Consider the following 24,386-nt stretch of genomic DNA (forward strand, 5'->3'; position numbering starts at 1 on the left):
AGTTTTCTAGACTCAGAACTCCAACAGAAGACACCTCACTATGTTTTGAACATTTTAGTGCTGTATAAGACTGTTTTCAAAATTCAGGTCCCAGGCATCTTAAGACGAGATTTGCTTCCCATCACTCACCTCTCCATGACTGGCAGAATACTGCTGAAACGTTATAGAGGACTAAAAGGAAAGAACATATTTCACACTATTCTTGTTTCCTGATAGCAACCATAATCTGCGTCAGAGGTATGCATTTCTGAGTAACCCAGATAACAGCTTCTAACACAAGGCTTTTGAGGAAGCTCTTAACTGCTCCCTTGAAGATACAGGCCCAGACATAACTATGTTTATAATATTTAATAGATTTCAAAACCAAAATGATCCATAAAATTATCTTGCCTTTCTGCATAACACAAGCCATAGAATTGCATCGATCTCTCAAAGTTTGGTTAAAATAATACATAGCTACACATATGCTAATGGACATTTTTCTTCCCTACAATTTCTAATCCATCTTTTATTCTTGATCACTCTTTCAATGTACATAGAAATCCTGTGGCTGGGAACAAGGGACCATACAAAATGACCTCCAAAGATAAAGGCATTAGTCTCTACAAATTAAAAGTAAAACCCATGACTTCCAGGACAAATCTTATGTGAAATTTCCAGCATTATTAACTGTGAAATCCTGGAGACCTTGGCCAAGATTTTTCATTGAATTAAGCAATGGTTAACCATTTGTTAAACCAATTACAATAATTTAACAACTAAGAAATATAGGGAGATATTTGGAGAAACCCAGGACACTACCGAAGAAGGAAATACTTTTCCTCTGTGGGGATGACAAAGCACTGGCACAGGTTGCCCAGAGAGGCTGTGGAATCTCCATCCTTGAAAGATAATCAAAAGTAATCTGAACATAGGCCCTCCTGGGCAACTGTGTTTAGGTGACCCTGCTTGAGCAGAGAAGTTGGACTGGATGACCTCCAGAGGTCCTTTCTGTGATACCCAAGAGATCTAACTGTTCCCTGCCTACTGCTGCAGGAAGTGAGGTCAGCTCCAATGAATTCCTTTAAACCTCCAGACTGAAATACTTCCCTAAAAGCTAAGTGAAGCAGTGTAAACTGTTTGCTGTTTTTTTTCATGTAATTATTATTGATGTCTACATTTACTTAGCCGAATCACATCACAGCAAGCGAGTGTTTGTACAATGTTTTGAAGATACAAAGTAGTGCATATTTGTGTGTTTGTGTATTTGCCCAGATACTGTTTTTCTTGGATGATAAAAGCAATTCACTGCCTTTTTTAAGGTCAGTACTCAAAACCCAGCTCCCATGTACTTATTATTCATCTGAGTTGATTGTACTTCAGCTTCTTTATGGACTTTTTAAAATATGCACTAATAAAATCTCATTAGCTCTTTATTAGCAACTGTCTCAGCATACAAATATTGCAAGCTGCAGGGATTTTCTGGTCACCGTGATCATGACTCTAGATTACTTTGCAACCGTTGCATTTGTTACTCCGTCTCTGGCAGTTGATATTTTGGAAAGGTAACAAACTTTTAGTATCATTCAGGTAATTGCAAACATACTTCTGCCTTTAAGGACACTTCATTTATTTCAATGTAATAGGGGAATGAATTCAATCTGGGTAAGCTACTATGATTCACTAACCTCTTCCTTCAGCTGATGTTCCACAGCTGGCTGGAGAACAGTTCTGTTAGAAACACACCAGGTTCTCCTGACCTTAACTTACTATACATTCTTTGAGTCCAATAGGTAGGATTTAAAAATCAATGGAAGGACATGGCCCAGAAGTGCCTTTTCTGAAGCTATAATGGTACAAATATGATCACTGAATATTCACTTATACTTAAGATCTGAACATTTCAAATAAAAGGCTAGAGATCTAGAAGTGTGAGAGGGCACTGAAATCAATGGATTTAAGTCCCTCAATGGCTTATCTGATTTGTCTCACCAAAAGGAATATATGATTGTCTCTAGAATAGACAGGCATTTATAGCAGCAGTGCTTTTTGTGGTGAAGCACTTTTAAGTCTGCTATTTTAAAAGCGGTTATAGAAGGACACTAGTGAGAAAACAAAAAAAAAAGGCTTTAGTGAGGAATTACATGGTTAAGAAATCGATACATGAGGGATACTCTTCTTAGCAGATTTCACAGATTTTGCATGAGTACATGCATGTGGTTACATCAGAGATGATTTTGGTGGAACATACATATAAGACAGGGGAAGCAGTTATTAAATTCACCTGTCAGAGTTAAAGGAAATGTTCATTTCTATTTTTGGCCTCTTAATGGCACCTGACTGTATCATTTAAGACCACAGATGTTGGAGGTGTCAGCTTTATGGCAAGTCAGCGCTCTAAAGAAAATATGTTACTAAACAAACTGTTAGAAGAGTGGTCCATATTAGAAAATACAAGTAAAATATAGTGTGCACAGTACATCCTCAAATACTATCTCAAAATGAACATGTATCTCCAATGTGGCTATTCCACCCATTTAAATATTCCAATAAAAAATAATGGTATAAGGGGGATGAAAAACATTATAGTAGCAGAAAAAAAGGTAAAATTCTCTCTGCAGTAAACAGAATTTGTATCAGCATTAGCAAAAGAATAATCATATAATCTTGCCAAGCAAAGATAGGAGATAATCATGTCTAAGTTCATGCAGTCATGCTGGCTGATATTGAATGTACTCCCACTTCAATTGTAGCCATTCAACTGGGCAGTCCAGCCTCTGGTCAGACCTGGGACACTTCTGTCCATGTTATGATATTAACTTGCAAGAAATGTAGCAACATCATAGCTAAATGTATATAGTTACGGGTCGCTGCTAATAGAGACCCATTTGCCAAGGGTTCCTGGAAACAGAAACACAGATCTGTAAACAACTTTCATTTCTTGCTATGTCAAAACACACTTTAACGCCTTACACCAAATTGGGCTCCTTGAAATTTTCTGGAAAGCCATTTTATTTTTTACATTAATACAGATACTTTTTCTATTTTTATTGCAACTTGAAATGTTTCTGTAATGTTTCCACGGCAAACTGAGTAACAATACATTTAATGTTTCCATCAAATAAATAATATTTCAATTCTAAGTATCTATATAAAATAATTTTTTTAAGCACTAAACCCAGAACCATCTGAGATTGTAAAACTCTAAACCCAATAGGGCTTAACATTTTCAACTGTTCATATTATTTAGACCTGCAATTCTCAATTTTGTCTATTATCGCCTTACAGATGAGGACACTGAACCTCCTGATACTTTCCTTCAGAGATTACTTCAGGCCAACAAGGTAATGGTGTGATTACAGACTTTGTACAGGGATTCCACCAATGCAAAACAGATTTGAGTTTTAGCTCTGCAATATGATTCATCTGATTGTGCCTTCAGAGGTGAATTCCTGGTTCTACAGTAGGGAATGGATATATGATTTCCTTCTGCTTTTTTGACAACAGTTCAGATCCTATATGCCAGGCACTACTTACAGAATGATCCATGGAATAGTGGGTGGTGTGGCCAAGTGGTGGAATACCAAAAAAGTTCCCACAAGTTTGAGGCCTTATTTTTATTTACTGCTCTCTGGAAATTTAGGGAGACCTTAAAGTAGGCTTTTTCAGTAATGCATAAGCTTATAAGGCCTGTAGCTTTATAAGACTAGGCATTTCTTTTATTTAACATAAAGGTACAAAGTATTTTTGTAATTACTGATTCAAACCTTTCAACAATTTGAAATGATAAAAAAAAAATTCTCTTGAAGAATTACTAGGGAAAACAACTCTTTTTCATATAGAAATGGGATAATGAAAGTTTATCTGTACTCTCAGAATTGAGGTATTTATTGTTCCACAGGAGTAAAGATGTTGGATTACACTGTTAAGGGTGTTCTGTACATTTCCTGATTAACCCCAACACTGGATACCCAAGCAAATGCCACAGACTTCAACTACTTACTCTGAAAGGAGTAAGGAAGAAGATAAGTGTGTTAAGGAACTTAAGAAACACAAGTAGGCATAGAAATCTCACCTGGGTATACATCCGGGGTGTTGCAGAACCACTTCTTCAGCATATTGCAGGATGTGCTCAGTACTTTGCAAGATTGAGCTGTTACTCATAAAAATAGATTTTACTTATAAAAATACAGCAGATGACCTTCAAAAATCGTATCTTAAGTGTTATTCCACCTCACTGTTCTATACATTCAGAAACAGACATTTGAGATATATCATGAACAGTGCAAAAGACTGTTTTTTATTTATAAAAACACACATTGTGGTACCTTTAAGTGCCAACTGAAAGAAAAGCTGAGAAAGGTTTCATCCTCAGAGAAATTCTGGTCCAAGCTGAACTTTTGTTTAGCAAGTTGTAAACAATTGTCTTAGAATGCAGAGAATTCTCTCATTTCTTTCCAGCTAAGGTAGTCTCAAACACATCAAGTCCTGCTTTGAAGTAAACCTGAGCTGAATTGATGCTGTTCAGTACCTCTGACAAAGCTGCTTGAATGGTCTCATTTGACTGATGCAGTTTGCAGTGCTCCAGTGCCTCTAGCAGTACTGAAAACTGGCTTGTCCTTTCATCTAGTCTGTAAAGAATATTTCTAAAAGAGAACAATGGAGAATGGTAAACTTTTTACTCGAAACAATTCATCAGAAACCATCAAGAAAACCTGCAAGTATCAGCCACACTTTACAGATGATACATATTAAGCACAGTAAAGCTGACCCACAGCAAACCGAAAGACAATTGCATATTTATTACAGCATTGTAAACTGAATCTGTTCATTGATCTAGGTGTATATACATTGAAACATTCACTAAATCTGTCAAAAGAAATCTCACCATCTCACATTTCTCTTTGAGCATTCCATATTTTATTCAAAACCATGAGCCCAGACCTACCATACCCCTCATGAAGTATTTCATGTTTCAGCTGGATTCCACTTATTCCCCTCTAAAATAGATCTGGTTATTCCTGTGGACCCCAGCCACAGATTTCTTCCCCTCCTCCTGCTCCACTCCCCCCAAGGCTGCTCCTGTTATTTATTTCACACTTCAGAGGTGAAATACTAGCTGTAGTCAAGTCAATGGTAAAACTCTCACTGCTTTCAGCAGAGACTTTTTTTCCATTAATAATCCTTGGTGACATTAGAACAAGAGCAACCCATCTTTAATGTTGAATACCTGAGGAAGGAAATAAATGGAATGTACAGTTAAATCCCTACAAAATGAAATCTATGTCTTCCTATAATATCTGTAAGACTTTGTAATGGCTCGTAAAAAATCACATGGAAAGGTAACATCTGAGCCCTTCAAAATGTCATCTGTATGAGGTGTTGCAGGCTCAAAATTCAAAGCTAGTCAGTGATTTCAATGAGATTCTTTGAAGCAGGCTTTAAAACCAGATGTAAATATTATCCTAATTAGAAGAGCATGTAACTATCATAAATCTCCACCCAGGAACTCCTTTGACTGTAAACAGAAGTGAGAAATTTGAAACAGGAAAGCTACATACGATTTGGTGCAGGACCTCATCTTTAAATACAAGGCAGGTGTTCAGGGCAGGGGAGAAGTTATTTCACAGAATGAAACCAGCAGGACAGCAGAACAACTTGGATACTCTGTTAGTAATCTAATTGCATGACAGAACAGGCCCAATGGCCACTCCAAATTAGTAATAAAACTGCCAAGTACCTACAAGACAGATTACTACAAAAGTGTATCTTATTATTATATGAATCATCTAATTGCCAGTCTACAAGGGGGAATGGTAACAATGCAGCCAAGCAAGTGAAACGACACACAACACCTACAATCTTCTGTCATTTTTTCCAGTCTGAAAAAATGCTTCAAATGAGGGGAAATGTTTTTCAAAGATGAAATAACTCTTAAAACAATTTTTCTGTCATGTTTTTATCTGCCTATACTGGGTATACATCCAAAATCAGTGATGTGCAATAGGAATGGTAAGCTTTACAGCCTGACAGCATTATATATAGCCATTTCAAGTGGTCTGCAATACAATACAGAAGAGTTTTGAACAGAGGAGGAAAACAGAATCCAGCACTGTAATAGGATAGCTTACATAGTTTAAATAGAGAATCATCACTGACCTTATCATTTGGACTGAAACAGGTTAGAAGCACTTGCAGGAAGAGCTCAGTGGGGACAGAAACCTCCATCAAGAGGACAGCAATAAACAGATGTGGCAATAACTTCTTCAGCTCACACTGCAGCAGTCAGAGGACAACTGCCTGCTTCTTCAGCTCTGACCTTCTACTACTCCTTGAGACCATAACACAGTACTCTCAAAGGTGACTCAAGTTATATCATGGACTGTCCCTAAAGCATTTCTGCGATACATTAAATGAAAACTGTATGTGTTGAGAACCAAATAAATTCCTGGTTGCTTGTTTTTAAGGCAAGGCTGTGCTACGGGAAATACTGTAGTTTTCAAAGCAGAGGATTGATTTTGCTCCCTCTGAAATCAATTTAGGGACTCCTGCTGAGATCAGTGCAAGCAGAACCATGCTTTTGAAGAACTCTAGAGGAGAGTTCCTACAGTTCACAGGGAGACAAAAGCCTGTTTACAACCCCTCAAAGTCCTTGAATAGCAGGGGCAATGCTATAGATAATCATTTCCCCACTCTCAGGAGGCATGTGACAGTCCTATCTGTTTCCTGGTAGCTGGGAGAGTTTGACTAGGCTAGAATTCTGATAGAATTCTGAAGGGTCAAGATGGAAATGCTCCAAATGCCTACAAGACTGGCATCTTGATCTGTAATGGGATCCCTCTATTTCTGTATTCAGGGTAATGTCAACTAAGAAAAATGTCATAAATGTCATAAGAAAATAACCATCAGCAGAGCGACACTAACTTAGACTGCTAGAAAACAGACTGTAAAGAGAGGATGACGTGAAGACTGGGGGAGTTTGGGGATTACCGAGAAAACGTTTTTGGCGAATGGGAACAGATCTTCTCCTATTCCAACCTCCAAATGTGCTCCTAAAAAGGACACAGGCTAAAAAGATGGTTTACCTTGACATACAAGGATGTCAATACAGTTTAACCCTACTGCTATGATTTTGGAATCACAGGTGAATCCACAGTAAAACCACAGGCAGGTGATCCACAGTAAAGGACAAGTATTCCTAGCCCAGTACACCTGACTACGGTAAAAATCAGTGTCTAATGAGAAGAGCTTCACTGTTTGATAAATGAAAGACAAGCATTCTGCTATCATAATTTAAAAAAAGATTGTTAACTTCTGCAATAGTAATATGAGTTTGGCATAGCTGATTGCATAGTATGACAGAACCTACTTTTTATTTTTATGGATGCAAATAAGAAACATTATATGGCACCTGTTTTTCCAGATTTTCTGTTAGGAATTCTCACCAGGATCTTAAATTTTCCAATTACTTCTCTTTGCTTGGCAAGCAACGCTGCCCCTTTGTTGCATAAAATGATTTCTCTCTTTATGCATGTTCATAAGAGTTAATTTATTCTTATCTCTGTCCAAGCTTCATCAGATGAAATGGTTAATCTAGTTTATGACTTTCAAACCTTTACAAGTCAGAGAAGTGTTTTCATTAAGGATTACACATAGACTGAAAAATAAAACCCAACTATTCCACTGGCACAAGATATCACTACGTGACCACAATACGCATAATGATACCAAGAGACTTTAATTTATACTGTGAAACTCAATTACTTGAACATTCCTTAATACAAAGTGGTTTTGTAGCCTACACCTCTAGAACAACAATTACAGCATCTGGGCTAACTGCTTTAGTATCTATCTTCATTTTTAACTATTTTGATCTTAAAAATACATTTTGCACAGTTAGCCTGACCCACACAAACTGAAAAGAGATGCCTAAACCAAAAAGTGCAATGAACTGATGACACTAATGAAATTACAACCCCCATCATTCATCTTAATGGGCTTCTTTCAATGGCACATCACAGTGACCTGAAAAGTGTAAAACTGAAGTAAGAACCTAATTAATAACTTCAGGCACTACCACTGAAAGATGTAAAATGGCTCCAAACAAAAAAATCAGCCATAGCAAACTAAAGCAAAGAAACTATAAAAATGAATTGTAAAAGGACCTCTTCTGTAATTCTTAAGAGCCCTTTGCAGACCTAGGACAATAAGCATTACTTATCAAAATAATGCCAGAGAGTTAAATGATGTTTTACATTATCACAAATAAGGATGTAACCTCAGCCCCACCATACCAAAATGAATTTGACAAATTCTTGAATGACAGATCACCCGAAAAATATATTCACTTCAACACAACTTCAAACTATTTTGTTGCTGATAACAACTCAACAGTTCAAGATAGAACTAGATTATTATATTATTCTTGCCATGAAAAATGATATTTTAGCTTACAAGAAAAGTTACGTACAACGCAAGCTGAATTATTCAGGTACTTACAAACAGCCTCCTGTTTAAGAGATTTTGAAAAGTAACTATTAAATCATTAGGACATGATGGCAAGTATAGAATCCCACATGAAATGAGTGCAGCTTTTTTCTGTGGAATCGCATTAGACTTGCTTACAGATAAATGCTATGGGCAGCCTCTGTCTTTTCCAGTTATAACTCAGTATGCCGTGACCGGAGATGCTTCAGCATCCTCACAAATTCAGTTTTCTAAATTCTTCCAAGAATAAAAGCACATCAAAACAGGGATTCTCTGCGTTTCTGTTTCTCTTGGTAATGTTAATTTTGAATGCACTTCTCTTACATCTAGTAAGTTGTGGGTTTTTTTGAATTCATGTTTGCAAAACATAAAATATTATTAATCTGGTAAATAAACAAATCAACGCATCCTAGTAATGACACTTCATATTGGGACTTCCAGTTCCACAGGGTGTTTATTTATTGTAGGACATAAAAACACTACAAATTCTTCTTTCCTGGAAACTGCATGAGGTGATTTATATTTGTTTATTTACACGAGTTTGTACCTCAGAAAACTTATGAAAGCCACCATTCTTCCTCTGGGCCCCCTATCCTTCTGATCTCCAACAGAGCTTCTCATTTCCTCTTTTAAAACTTTTTTGACACCTACATACCTATTTTGTTTCACAGCACTACTGCGTCAGGTTTATAATTATAAAATTATTGCTGGTGGTCATGTAAGACCAACTTTTACCAGGACAAAATTCATGCACCGGTGAACTGTTATTACATGTTATCGTAACTCATCCAGGGCAAGAACGCTTTTCTGCGATGCTCATTTCTTGCTGGATAGAACAGTGGAAGTCACTGGCTCTCGGGCTGTGTGACTGAACAAGCAGGGAAGATGGGGATACAGAAGCCAACCTTTTAGGGCAACTCATCTGTAAACTTCTCTCCATTTCTTCACTGTGCTAAACATCCTGCACTTTCTGAAGAACCATCAACTGCCTTCACTTAGTGTTCTCATTTACGATTCTGTAAATTGTTCGACTGGTACTGATTACAGAAAATGATATATTTAAACCATGTACACTCAAAGGTGAGTGTCTGCCAAAAAAGATATGTATTTACATGGTATCAGCAGTTGATAGGCTACAGGTAATCTAGGTATCAAACCCAAAGAAAGTCTAATCAACTGAAAGACATTTCAAAGGCATTGTTATGTGACAGTGGTAAACCAGATAAATTCTGTTCCTACTAGATGGAAACTTACCTTGCATAAGAGACAGGAGTCAGGACACCTCTAATTGAGTCAATTATAGCAAAGGGAGTTATGGTAAGGCTGCATCTAACAAAACATTTTTGGGACTACAAGAAGGTAATTACTCCAGATTTGAATTAATTTGGCAGGTCAAGTTATAATAGGGCTTGATAAACAAAACAAAACAAAAAAATCCTGATTTTGGCAGCTCTGTGAAGTGTCTTGGTGCTTGGTTTGGCTTGACTGCCTGCCAAATAAACCAAGGTAAAAAGGAGAAGCCAAACTGGAATGATAACTGTTTACAAGACACATTATCTTTTATTTCCTCACAGTTATATTTGATTACAGTACTTTTTTTAAAGATAATGAATCCATTGTTGTAATGCACACTAATCTTTTACTGAATACGGTATCCCAACATAAGAATGACATGGATCTATTGGAGCGAGTCCATAGGACTTCATAGGATGAAGATACTCAGAGTGCAGGAGCACCTCTCCTATAAAGACAGTCTGAGAGAGTTGGGCTTGTTCAGCCTGGAGAAGAGAAGGCTCCGGGGAGACCTTACAGCAGCCTTCCAGTGCCTAAAGGGGCTGACAAGAAAGCTTGAAAGGGACTTCTTACCAGAGCAGGTAGTGACAGGAAAAAGGGGAATGGCATTAAACTGAAAAGAGGGTAGGTTTAGATGAGATATTAGGAAGAAGTTCTTACAGCAAGGGTGGCGAGGCACTAGAACAGGTTGTCCAGAGAAACTGTGGCTGCCCCATCCCTGGAAGTGAGCAAGGCCAGGTTGGACAGGTCTTTGAGCAACCTGGTCTAGTGGGATGAGGTCCCTTCCAACACAAACCATTCTACGATTCTCTGATTTTATCAATTATCACTAAATCCTAATCCTAACTCCAGCATAAATTTCAGCTTGATGCACCTTAGATCTTTGTCAAGGGCTCAAGTGCACTAAGACATCTTACTGTCCCTGACCAGCCCTGCCTGCCACTCCCAGGCCTCACCTGCCGGCACCGCTTGGGCACAGCTGGGGAGGCCCCTGCCCTGTGGCCACAGTACCACAACTGGCTCCCCATCATGTAGGAAACAGCTAGCCCTCATCATCACCTGATAAATTCCACCTAAAAAGGTGACCCTATGAGACTTGACTTATAAACTCCCACCCTAACCTTATCTGCAGACCTTCTCACCTTTAGACCTATCTTGTTGATCCATTACAGATTCATCTACTAGATTACAATTTGCATGTATGAGCATTCATAATCCTAAAGGGAAAGTGAAAGATCTGTTAAAGAATGATTTATGCTATGCTTGCTTTTCAAACAAAAGAAACATTGCTTATGCTGAATAATTTGGAGGAAACTATTTTTCTTTTAAGGACGTCTCAGTCTGAAATACTCAAATTCAAAGCAGATGTGCTACTATTTTGAAGGACTTGAGGGAAGTGAATTAAAAAATTATTTCCAAATGACTCACAGCTGATGTTCTGAAGGTTTCATGGGGATTTTTATTTAGAAATTATGTAAAACATTCAATTCCTGAGGAATACCATTTCTAAACAAAGCAGCAAGCAGTGTTAGGTGTTTGATGCAGCAAACTGGCTTGACCTTGATCTCCAGCTCTGATCCCAACTACGTTTATCATAAGTAACTCCATACCATGAGACATGATGCCATTAGCATCATAGCCAAAATCAGAAAGGTCATTATCATAGGAGTTAACTATGGATAAAAAATTAATTATGTCATAATACGTTATTTAGAGAAATGCCTCAAGTTATATTATTATTACCTTAAATGGAATGCATACAGACAAAATTAACACTTAATCCCTGTTAAAGTAATTTTCCTGTTCATGACTTCAAGACCAAATTTCTAAGGACTATTTCCTGAGTAATGCATCAGTGGGGGAAGTATTACACACTAACTATTTTTCAGATGAATTTCACTTACTTTGAACTATATTATAGAAAAGTTCCCACTAATATTTCATATGTACATGAGTGGTTCTTATCTGTCATGACCAAACATGTGGAACCATATACATGGATCTAAAAAATTATATCAACCCTACTGTTTATGAGAAAAATGAAATAATGTATAAAATATTAAGTTTCTGTCATATTTAATAAATTCAAAATCCAGTACTTTAGGCATGATAGCTCTGTTCTAAGATCACTGAATAGCTGATTGTAAAAGTGCTTTTACAGCTAGCAGAACAACTGCTGAGAATGGGCTAAAATATGTAATAAGTCCGCACATTCAAAGAAATGTCACTGTGCAAGAAAATCCAGGTTCTTCCCAAGGTGAGGACCATGCACATTTGTGGAAAGCATAAGAAATTGCATTTCCTGGATGAAGCCTTGTCTTCTGGACCACCAATCCTGTATTAAATTTCAATATACATAATAATACTTCCTGTATTATTATTATTTTATTACAAAAACGTAATGAGGTTGATGCATACGACAGACAGAACTCTAAGTATACAATTCAATTTAATTAAAATGATGGAAGAAAATTTATGAGAATTGCATACAGGAAAAATAAATGTATGTACACCCAGGTCTACCATTTATACCATGGAAGTGAGAAAGCTGGTTTCCAGCCATGACATAATCCCTAATTACAGTGGTTTTCTGCTTTTGCAGGTGTAATGAAAAGATTTTCATGTTCCCTGTTTAAATAAGCTTTAAAGTCTACCATAATTACATCTCTGCAGATGGCTAATTCAGTAGTATTTATGCAGCAAATGCTCTTTAAATAGCAAAAATTTAGAAGACAACAGATACAGTCATTACTTCATGGTCATTACATGTACTGGTGCTTCCAAAGGAAAAAACATTTGAATAGCCAGTCAGATGCATCAGGTGTTTTGAGTATGAGTTACACTCACTTAATTGCATCTTCTCACTATTAAGAGAGGTCATAATTCAGCATGATTATCAGTCATGAGAAAAATAATAACCATAGCAAGAATTCATAAGATCATTACCAAACTAGCAATTGCTACTGATTTATGATAGGACAAATGTGCCGCTCCACACATGAATGAATGTTAGAGTCAATACCCCAGTGGATGAAATTTTATCTATCTGGCCTACAGCCAGAACAACCACAGTGTGGTTCCATCACCCCTGGAGGGGCTGGAAGGACTAGGTCAGAACCGTTCCCAAAGTTGCCCAGTGCACAGAAAATGTTCATGCTGCTAGAATATTGTTCTTACTGGTCCATCATGAATTAAACAGTTCCCACACTTCCCTAACTAAACCTGTCCTGGGGAGCTGCGCTGGTAGCAGAAGGTATTTTGAGGAAATCTTCTTGAGCTAGTCAGAGTTATGGCTTAATTTCGATACTACATTATGGTGATCCACTGAAGAAGCAGACTAAGGACTGCCCCTCAAATCCCATTTTGAGAATCTGTAGCATCTGTGTGAATAGGAAGTGACCTTAATTATGTCTGGCTTCTAGCAGGTGCTCAGGAGAGAACTTTTTGTCCTCCCACCCATGTTATCTCCCAGTGTAACACCTAGCTATAATGCTTAGAAGAAATACAGTGAATAGAATACTTTAGTCCCCCTTATATCAAGGTTGTTACTCCAGATTCTGCTAGTGATCTGGATATATGATTTTGACCCAAATTTTAATTTTAAACTGAAATTAGTGTGCCAGACATGGCAGAGCATTTTTTTAAAGACAGTGATATCTATATTAATGCTATTAGAATCTAGTATTCAGGATTTGATTGGAAATATTTCTTGGTTTGTACCAACCTAGTTAAATTCACATCACTGCTTGTCATGTCATTAACTAACTGCTTTGCCTGTGGTTTTAGAATTAGAAAAAAATAACCTGGTGGTTAAGAATTGTCATTATCTTCTCATAAGTTGTTTTTTTTTTGTAATTAGGAGCAATCTGCAGAGATGACTCTATGCAGTTTTATGATAAAATCCACTTCAGACTATGTTGTAAAGACTCTGGATACTGACTAGGGATTGTCACCACTTCTGTAAAGCCTGATCACCAGACACACAACATTTAGAGAAGCATATAACCAATAACACAGTCCTTTCATTCAATATCTGCTACCAATGACTGGGAGAAAAATCACCCTCCAAGTAAGCAGTAACTAAGATTTACCAAGCACTGCACAGCATCTCAAATCTTCTGACTGTGCCTAGCTTCCACTGTTCACCTTTCTGATGAAACTTCTTTTTGCTTTCCCAGATTCTTGGGAAGAACATAAAACCATCCTTTGAATATTTCCTGTTTTTTTTTTTTCCATTAGTAGTTCATGAAGTGAGCAATGAAGCGTTAGTGAAACTGTGTCACTTCTGTCCTGCATATTTGAGCCCATCATCTCTAATTTACATGTGCATTAACTACAGTCAGACCACATAAACACTATGAAGTTTGGAGGAAGAAGGTAGAAGAAAAAGGGAAGACATTTTAGGTGTAAAATGAGAGAAGTGGGCTGAATAAGAACTGCAGAGGTATGACACAGCAGTGAAGAATTAGAAAGTGAAGCAAGTAATACCACTAATCAAAACTCCACTTCCAAGATGTGGCACAACTATAGAAGAAAAAAGAGATGTGAATTTTGAAAGATATAACATATTGGGTCAAAAATCAGATGGAAAAATCACTGCTGTGCAGTAAGATGAAAATTCATTTATTCTGGCTGATTGGCAAAATCTGAAGAACACTATTGTAAAACCAGCACATAATTCTTCCCTTCTCTCCCAACATTATGCTAGTATTTTATTTAGAAATTGCACATGGCAGATAATACAAAATGGAACATTATCTACTACTGCCAGTGCAACATGAATTGTTGCAGTATTTCCCACACTAAGGATCACCAGCACCATACCAAATCACTCCGTGCTCAACATAATACAATGCAGGACAAAAAAAAATTTCCGTGTGTTTGGATCAGGGCAGTTAAAAATGCCTCAATGACAGCAATGTATACAGGAGTATTTTCTACTTGAAGCCACAAATGAAGAGTTCAAAACAAAACAAAAAAAAAACCTGCAAAGAGTTTACACAATGAGTTGGAATTAGTGTCTTCTGTAGAAACTCTCTGCTAGGCTGTTTTTTTTCTGTTGACATTGCACTACAAGTTTACCCTTGCTACTGTGTAAGATTAGCAGGATATTTGCATCTTTAATGCTGTCCTTCGTAAACCCAGTGAGCAGCTTGCTTACACATGGAGATTTAATAATAACTTTAATTTTCCTACTAAAGATATCCCTAGCAACTAGAGTCTAAGGGCACGTGAATTTTGACACCTGAGAATCTGCTGCAGTTTATCAGCAAAACAGAAGCAAGGAGACTCCGTACATATGTCAGGAACATACGTAACAGATCTCAGTCTGAAAGGAAAATATTTGCTGTAGTGAACAACAAACACTTGAGTGGTAGAATAGCAACAATGTAAATCACCTTTTTGTGTGATGCTAAAAACATCTTTTGATTGTTCTTTGATTTCATTATGACAAATTCAGGATGCACGATCTACCGTTGCGTATTGTAGGTATTTTATTCAGAGCATTATAACATACTGATTTGCTGTCATTTATTTAAAAAGAAGCAAAAGAAAAGTTTTAACTTGCACAAAGGAGCAATAAAAACTGTTGGGAGGTCCTTCTGGAAAACAGATTGTTTTCTAAATCCTTATTTTTTCACCTACTTCTTACTCAATCCATACAATTACATGTATTAGACATATCACAACGGCCCTTGTGACAGTTCCATGAATAGTGGTGACAGGTGCATACAGCCTTAATGGGCAAGTTAAACTTGGCAAGTGAAGATGAAACTCTTAAATGGAAGATTTTACACAAGTTGACTTTGTTTCTTGTATAAAATTGTTAAAAGAACTGTCAGTCACAACACGACTGATACTTAAGCAATGGTCCATTAGGAATAAAACCACCTAACTGGAGCAGAAATGACAGCCTGAGCCCTTGTGTGTCTTTTTTTTTGTTTTTTGTTTTTTTTTTTTACTTTATTTTTAAAGACTGAAGACACAAACTCTGGATTTAGTGACTCTTAGATTTGGAAATCTTTGTGGGAGCATCGCAGGGTATTTGAGGAAACCCTGCATTCTTGTTATTGGATGCATCTGGTATCAACAGCGTCCATCAAATATGAAGATTAGATAAGGACCAGAAGAAATAAAACGCAGTAAAAGAGGACATCTTACTGCACTGAATGTCCTGTGTCTGATACTCCATGAAGGCTTCTTGATAATCTCATTCTTTTGCAATAATATTATTTTTCACTGTTCCAATGCCAAGGTAGTGCTACACCTTTCAAAGAAACAGATACAAGCTCTCTGTGTGAATACCTAAAAGGAGTGAACACAAAGACTTGACAGATAATTTAGGCTGACAGGTTTTCAGAAGCTGTAGTGATCAGCACATACAAGATATATAATAAAATATTCAAGAAACAGTAGGAATGGTCTTACTTAGTCTAGGCAAACATAAGGTTTGAGCTCAATATTTATAAACACCAGGAAGACACATGCTGTCTTGTTTCCCGTGATGTTGCTGGTATCAGTGTTTTGATAGGTATTTTTGACTAAGGAAAAGTATGCAAAAGCATGACAGTAGACTTTTAGAGACTAAGAGATTTAGGGATTAGCTGATGCACCAAAGAAAGATGTTCAAGAAAGAGTCAAAGAGGAAAACCCATTGCTCAGCATGGACACAGTTGCCAGATTAGCTAATTTACAAACATTAATTTACAGACATTAAATCTGCTCTCCCTCAGAAGCCATTTGGTTAATCAGTATCAGAGCAGGGGGTCAGTGAGAACTTTCTTAACCTTATCAGACAAGCTGCTTTCATTGAAGGGAAACTGCCCCCAGTCTTTGTTTAAACCTATGTTTATTTAAGGCTGAAGCACCTTTTTTTTTTTTAGACTAGAGAGATAAAGCATCTTCTCCTGTCCCTAGCAGGCAACTACATGTGCTTCATTGAATGGTGATGAGGGTAAGAATTTGTGTGTTTCTGACTATATATAGGCACTTATAGAATCACCTTATGTTTCTGCTGAGGCTGACAACGTCACTGAGAGGACAATATGCTTGAGATCATCTCTAGTTTTTCCTGTCTATGCACAGTGCCTAAAGTAACAGAACCTCTGTTCTTACCTTAGCTTCATATATGCCACTGCAGTGTAATCTATGGTTATTAGTACTAGCAGCAAAATATGATCACCAGAAAATATATGGAAATTTTCAGCTCAAGTATATACTGTAAGAGTGAAAAGCAAGAAATAGACAGAGGAAAGAAACAAACATATAAATTTCTACTGATTATCCCATTAAAATAATGACAAAATAGAAATCAGAAAATAATATTATGATTATGTTATGAGAAGAAAAGGCAGATAAATGAAAAATACCAATAGCTGTCCTGGTTCGTTCATAAACATTTATATTGGAAATAGAAAGCCTACCTGGGGTTACCACTGGGAATCACAGAAATTCTTCAAGTACAATAAAACTCAGAGATTTTGTCTTAACCCCAAATCAAGCTGCAGGGTAACCTTTGCAAAGCAGGATAACATTTCTCAACCTATTATTTTTCGTTCTGCCTGAATTTATGGATAAGACTAAAATACCCTTATAAAAGCTGTACTTGTGTATTTCCAGATCAGCTGGAAACAGAGAATCACAGGGAAAGCACGTTATTGTCAATTTTTCAGTTCAATGTAATGAAATTCAGGTAAGAAGGATAATCATCTAAATTACAGTGTTTTCTTACACTGTACTGAACAACCTGCTAATACAAATCATCGTTATTTAGGCTATCATAATATAATTATACAAAAAATTAAAGTAATTTGAATTCTGTTAGTAACTGTTAATATTTTTATTGCTCATTCTAGATGAAAAATGCATCAATTGTGGCCAAATATTGCCCTATGATACTCACTGGAATAACACATGTATTTTTTTAAGTTCACACATACAGTACCAGACTACAGCTGGATCAGTGTGTGTACAGACCATACAAAAAAGAATAAAATAGAAAGCTATACTGGTTTCCCTGTAGTGGACAAGCAGAAGTAGGTTGAAACCCACTGCCTGCAATAAAGAAAAAAAAAAATCCACCTTCTTTTTTAATTCAAGTTCTAGAAGAGAAAACAGTACAGATACAGAGAGCTGTGAATTAGGACAAACACAAGCCTAAAAATGATGTCTAAGCTTCAGCAAATTTGTCAAGTACTTTGATTGAGGTTGAGAATGAGTCCAAATGGGTATACAGGAAGCAATCATTTTTTTCATGAAGAATACGTGCTTTACTGTGCACACAAATTCTTCCTTCAGAAGGCTCTAAATTACAGTATTTATGGAATCTTAATGATCTAAACACAGTTGGAGCCTGAAGGTCAAGGCTGCAGACTGCATCCTAAATTTCTGTTTACAGATGAAGCATAGTATTTATTGCTGCACTGCTTGCGCTGCTATAGTTAAAGGGCTGCCAGCATTTCCATTATAAACCACTATTTCAGGGGTTTATAACTCGCCTGTCAATCTTCTGACTGGGATGAAATACAGCATACAAGGTCCTGGCTGTGACACTGATTTTTTCATTTGTTTTTCTTTATCAAATTACAAAAATAAGAGCCTAATGTTATACAAGGAAAAAAAATTACATCAGTTTTTTTAAAGTACTTCTAATGTTGCTGTCATACAATTACAGCTTCAGAACATAAAATCTATGTCTGTATCAATTAACAGAAGGACTTTGAATTCCTAAAAAGCAAAAAATAAATAAAGACATATCATTAGATGTTGGGGTTTTGTTTCTGGGAAGAAACTGTACTACAGGTTTTTAATGGCAGGAAAGTAAATCAGAAGTCTATCACTGTCCTCGATTCTGTCTGCATTAAAGGTAAATTTACACTACAGTTATACACCTTGGCACAGTACAAAGAATGCATTCTTTTAAAATAAGTGTCTAAATGATGATGATACACAAGGTGTACTCTGCTATTACATACTCTAGTCGACATTAGGCAAAATAATTCAGAGTAACGTCAAATCAAATGTTTTTCCACAAACTACAGTAACCTTATCATCTACTGCTAAACCTTGTATCAAATTTAATGAAATCGAGATGGGAAAAATTACAAAACTTTCACTTCTACACTATCGACTTTGCCAGGCTGAATACTGTGCCCTGCAGTGAAGTACTGTTGAGAGCAGGAAGGTGAAAAATTTAATCCACATATTTGCTGCATATCTAGCAATTACATCTTGTGAATAACAAACTTAATACCACAAATAGTGCAAGAATTTAAATATTGGAAGACCTCAAAAAGCTTTCTTACTGGAACCCTAAGTTTTGGCAGAATTTATTTTTTTAAATACAGAACCGGGACACATTCTACAATGTGTGGTTTTGATGCATACAGACACAGTACATTACACTATTCAGTTTTATGGACCCTTTGCAACACTGTACCAGTTCAGACAAGAAAGATAGCAGTGCTAAATGTGGAATATTAGACTTTATTTAATCACATTTTGATTTATTTTTTTATATTATAAATCCAATCACAGCTGGGATGCCAATTAGTCCCTCCCCAAATATCACTGTTAAATTTTATTTATTATAGCTATAGTGATTTTTTTTTTTGTCTGTTTTTTTCTTAAAAGATGGCTGCATTTGTTTTATGCCATTCCTAATGCTTGGAATCTCTTCCTCTTGATGCTGTCACTTTCTGCTTTTCTTCCACAGTCTTTCTCTATCACCTGTCTATTTTGTGCCCACTTGAAACAACCATTTGCACAACACATTCGACAATTTTTCCCATCAATTGCAACAAAGTACCAGTTTATTACATAAGTTTGGTTTGGTTGCACATACATTTATATTTCTAAATAACATAGATGCTTCACTCAGTTCTGTGTCCTGGCCCCTGTCTGTCTCCTGTGTATGTATACTCCCAGTAGGCTTCGTGAAGTCAAACAGCCCACATACACACCCTCGCTCAATAGCCCATTCAAAACATATCCTTGGGGTCAAGCTATGAAACACTACATCAATGGGCTGCAGTGCAGTGCTTTGGACTGTTTGTACTGAAGCACGTGCCCACGCTTTACTACTTCTCCTGAACAGCCAGAGGGCCAGTCATTATTCAGAGCAGGCTTCTCCAGTTCTTGCTTTTCTAACTTTTTTTAGGCGATTGTAAGTTTTTTGTTTTTTTTTTTTTTTTAGAGGTATCTATGGTAAGAGATACAGACCTGTAGCCTTCTTTCTTAGAAAGTGGAAGATAGAATGATTTTGACTTCTTAGAGTCAACCTGAATAGTGCAGCTAACTACATATTGGAGAATAATTCTAACCAGGATGTTATGAATGGTGACTGACAAATTCACTCCACTTTACTGCCTTGGACTGGTTGAAATGCACCCAAGAGCACTGCTATATAATTAATTATGTTAAATAATGCTACACAGTATCTTGTATAATTCTGAATCTTCAATGAACTGTAAAAAGTTTTAAATAAAATATAGATGGAGCTTGTCAAGCAGTATTAGACTTCAAATATTTTCTTCTTCTGAAAGCTTACTGTACTAACACAAGTATCTGTCATGCTGCTTGAGCTGCCATCACAATGTACATCTTGTTAGCAGTGATGTCATGACAGAAATGCTACAGTGCTGCATTTTAATGACTTCTTGTATTGTAATGAATTAATGTTTTTACAGAAAGGATGACATAGGAAACAAAAGCTTTAGTCTTGGATCCTCAGATTTATGTTTTTAAAAAGCATGACAGTTTTGAAAACCAAGCAATGCGAGATTACTGCTTTTGCTCAAATGAAGAATGCATTGAGCACCATACCTGTAGAGTCCTGGAGGAGCTCGATGAATCAGGAAGCTTTTCTCCAGGCTTTGTAGCACATCATTGAGCATCCTCACTCTGATAGGAGCTCGCTCCTTTGGGTCATTAGCTGGGCGCATCTCATCAGATTGGAACAGTTCTGCGGTGTCCCTCAGACGTGATGCCACTGCAAGTAACTGAGGAATGTCTGCTTCATCACCTAGAAACAGTAAGAGCAAGACAGTTTCCAGTGATTCAGAGAACATCACTTATTACTCTAGCTTACAAGTCAAAATTAATAGTCCAATTAAAACCCAAGCTTCTTTTCCCTTGTGAGCATTATGTAATGAATTGAGGAAAGTCATAGATCATTGTGCATAATGATCTATATTTCAAATATGATCTGATCTATTTTTCAAAGATGATCAATTTGGGCTGTGATGTTTTAAGATCTAATAAGCTATGAGGAATTACTTGTAATTTTTATTCTGATTATATAAACAGTCTTAAATGTCAGCTATGCCTTTTCAATAGGGAAGGTGAGATGAAGGGAAAATATGTACTCTGTATTTGGAAATGAAGCCAACCACCGGACCACCCTTTTAAACATAAAAATCCTGTAAATCTCTCTCACTTCTTCTCCATAGCAAGTATTTTTCCCCTAAACCAATAGATTTTACTTTACTGTTCCAAGTAAAAAGCACTCTATATCACACTGTAAGCCAAAAACTCTTTATAAAACTAATAATCAAGCCCCTTTTTAATACTTAAGTACGAAACGTGCAAGTGTCTATGGCTAGTGTTACCACTGAGAGCTAAGGACGCAGCTTTGAGGCCATCAGTAGTTTTTACCGCGACATACTGAACTTCACTACTAAGGGCAACTGTGATTTACACTTTTCTCAAGTTGAGAAGCTGGGAGTGGAAGTGCAAATGATTCTTAAATAAAATAATGCTTTAACAATGTCTTAAACCAGCTTGTGATACTTCTACAGAGAAAATAAACTTGCAAGTGTTATTTCACTTGACCGCCACTTTATTGTATTTTGTATTCTTTGTCTTTTTGTCTCCAATATGAATCATGATGAATCATCTAAAATTGCTGTTTAGTTGTTAAATAAATAACATTGCAAGTACAAGAAAGTGACTCAAGTGTATGTATATTCTTGAACAGAGAATTACACTGTTGAATTTCATTACACTTGCTAAATGTAACTGGATTTTATTCAGAAACAGGTTTCTCCAAATAGATATTTATTTTTACAGACATTGAGTACAAAAGCTTTTCCTGTGTAACTGATTGCTCTTATGAAAATTACTGCTCAAGAGTAACATCTTTAAATTGTGTTTGTGCCCTCTGGTATGAATGCACTTGCCTATGAGTACCTACAGGAGACTGAGCACAGACAAATCAGCAGCTGAAGGCATGACACTGGCTCACCATGCATGTGAACATGTGTTTTCATGTAAGAGAGAGAGAAAAGTGCTTCAGGTTTTGATTAGCTTGCAAATTCAGGATTAGCTACAGTGTGTTGCTGTATTCACTAGGAAGACTTTTCATGCTCTGCGAAATTGGATGATCAGGCCTGCCAGTGAAAAATCTGAATGGGAAAGCTTTGCAGAAAGTGCCCTAAAGGAGGCCGAAACATAAATCCACAGACATGTATAGTGCAAAGAATATGTTGCCATCAGCTTCAATTTTGCTACCATGACAGCTACTGTCCAAGCAAACTAATCTGGTGTTGTTACAAGTCTCTTTTCAAAGAGATTATCATTAAAAAGGCATGTTGCAAAATATTATTTTGCATGTCAATACAGAGTGAGCCCGGAGAAGAGAAGGCTCCAGGCAGACTTTACTGTCATCTTTCAATATTCAAAAAGGGCTTATAAGAAACATGGAGACAAACTTTTTAGCAGAGCCTGTTGCAATAGGACAAGGGGTAATGGTTTTCAACTAAAAGATGGGAGAATTAGACTAGATACAAGGAAAATATTTTTTACAAGGGTGGTAAAACACTGGAGCAGATTGCCCAAAGAGGTGGAAGATGCCCCACCCCTGGAAGTGTTCAAGGCCAGGTTGGACGGGGCTCTGAGCAACTTGTTCTGATTGAAGATGTCCCTGCTCATTGCAAGAAGGCTGGACCAGATGACCTTCAACAGTCCCCTCCAACCCAAACTATTCTATGATTCGATGAAGTTACTGATGACTTTGTACACAGCTGCTAAAACATATATGGCCTACTGATACAGAACAGATGTTCATCTTTTCCTTCAGCAGCAAATACTTTGTCTATGGAAAATGCATTTTTCCATGTTTGTTTGTTTTTCAAAGGGTGATGAAAGGTTTGCCAGTACTAACATATAACATCCTTGAAAGGATACTCAAGACAAGCTGTCAGTGTCACATGGCAAAGAACATATTTCTGTCATACATGCAGACAACTAACTATTGCATTTTTCACCTCTGTAGCAGTCAAGAGTAATGGGTGCGAACAGTAATAAGGGAACCTTCCTGAACAATGCAGACAGATGGGAAAGTAACTCTGAAAAGCACCCTAAAAGATCAGGGAAATGCGGTCAAGCAGGTAAAATGATGCCAAATGGAAGACTAGCAGACAGCTGTAGGCAATGACTATGCAGCCATCAAGTAAATGACAGCGAAATGTTTCTCTATTGATTTTTCTAAGGATGGAGAGTTTAGACGGATATTTTGAAATGTATGGGTTGTGCCAGGGCTGTGGAAAGTCATGCTGACTTTCCTGGAAATGGCTTCTCATAAACCAGATTATTTTTAGACTTCTGCCAGCACTGCCTACTATTATCACTCCAAGCACTACAGCTGCTGTAACATCTGTAAAACATCCATTCTGGGGAGAAGAAAGGGCCTAACTGATAGGAAGCAACACACAACTGACATCGTTCAGCCAAAAAGCTTTAAATTACAGCCCTTGTGCTCTGTGTACAGGGAAAACCAGAAAATCTCACCCATACTTAATTTGTCTTCATAGGCCTCTGTCGTGGGTTAAACCCAGCCAGTAACCCATCTCCATGCAGCCACTCATTCACCCCTCCCTTTCCCCCTGGGTGGGATGGGGAGGAGAAGTGAAAAACTGCAAACCCAGTGGGTTGAGATAAGAACAGTTTAATAACTGAAGTACAGTGTAATACTACTACACTACTAATAAGAACAAGAAAAGAAATAACAAGGGGAGAAAACAAAACTAAAAGGGGAATGGAAGAAAACAAAAAACAATAAACACAAGTGATGTACAATACAATTGCTCACCATCTGCTGACTGATACCCAGCCTGACCAGACCAGTGACCAGTTGCTTCCGGGTAACTCCCCCCAGTTTATATACCCAGCATGATGTGCTGCGGTATGGAACACCCCTTTGCTTAGTTTGGTTCACGTGTCCTGTCTCTGCTCTCTCCTGCCGCCTTGTGCCCCTCCTTGCTGGCAGAGCATGAGAGACTGAAAAGTCCTTGATTGTGGCAAGCACTCCTGAGCAACAACGAAAACATCAGTGTGTTATGAGTGTTGTTCTTAGACTAAAGCTGAAACACAGCACTGCACCAGCTACTAGAAAGAAAATGAACTCTATCCCAGCTGAAACCAGGACAGCCTCTCTCAGCTAGCACACGAGAGATGCTTACAGTTCATCTAATTTGCTTACCAGCTACAGAAAACTTTGACGGCAGTTAAAAGTATCTTAGCACATTTGCCTGGTGCTACTCAGCTACAGTCTAAGGCTGGGGCAATAGGTATCAATTTCCGAAAGGTCTGCATGAGTCTAGGTGGGCCCAGGGATTTGTAATTATGAA

General features: G+C 37.2%; 1 protein-coding gene across 14 annotated transcripts in view; it reads right to left on the reverse strand.

The window, feature by feature from the left end:
- Nucleotides 1–4,249: 4,249 nt before the first annotated feature.
- The window catches only part of NAALADL2 (N-acetylated alpha-linked acidic dipeptidase like 2), a 494,729-nt gene continuing 474,592 nt past the window's right edge, over nt 4,250–24,386 (reverse strand). For 12 of the 14 annotated variants that reach the window (XM_061452509.1, XM_061452508.1, XM_061452511.1 and 9 more), the window contains 2 exons: nt 20,584–20,782; nt 4,250–4,625 (listed from right to left, as the gene is read on the reverse strand). In XM_061452509.1, the coding sequence (XP_061308493.1) occupies nt 4,427–4,625; nt 20,584–20,782 (398 nt within the window). In that variant the 3' untranslated portion in view covers nt 4,250–4,426. Of the gene's footprint in view, nt 4,626–20,583; nt 20,783–24,386 lie in introns of those variants that run through there. The other 2 variants (XM_061452517.1, XM_061452518.1) reach the window with 2 other exon arrangements.

The sequence above is a fragment of the Pezoporus flaviventris genome, unplaced genomic scaffold, assembly GCF_033815535.1.
Source record: "Pezoporus flaviventris isolate CSIRO_AGI_PZ_B2104156 unplaced genomic scaffold, CSIRO_AGI_Pfla_v1 ptg000013l, whole genome shotgun sequence".
NCBI classification, from domain to species: domain Eukaryota; kingdom Metazoa; phylum Chordata; class Aves; order Psittaciformes; family Psittacidae; genus Pezoporus; species Pezoporus flaviventris.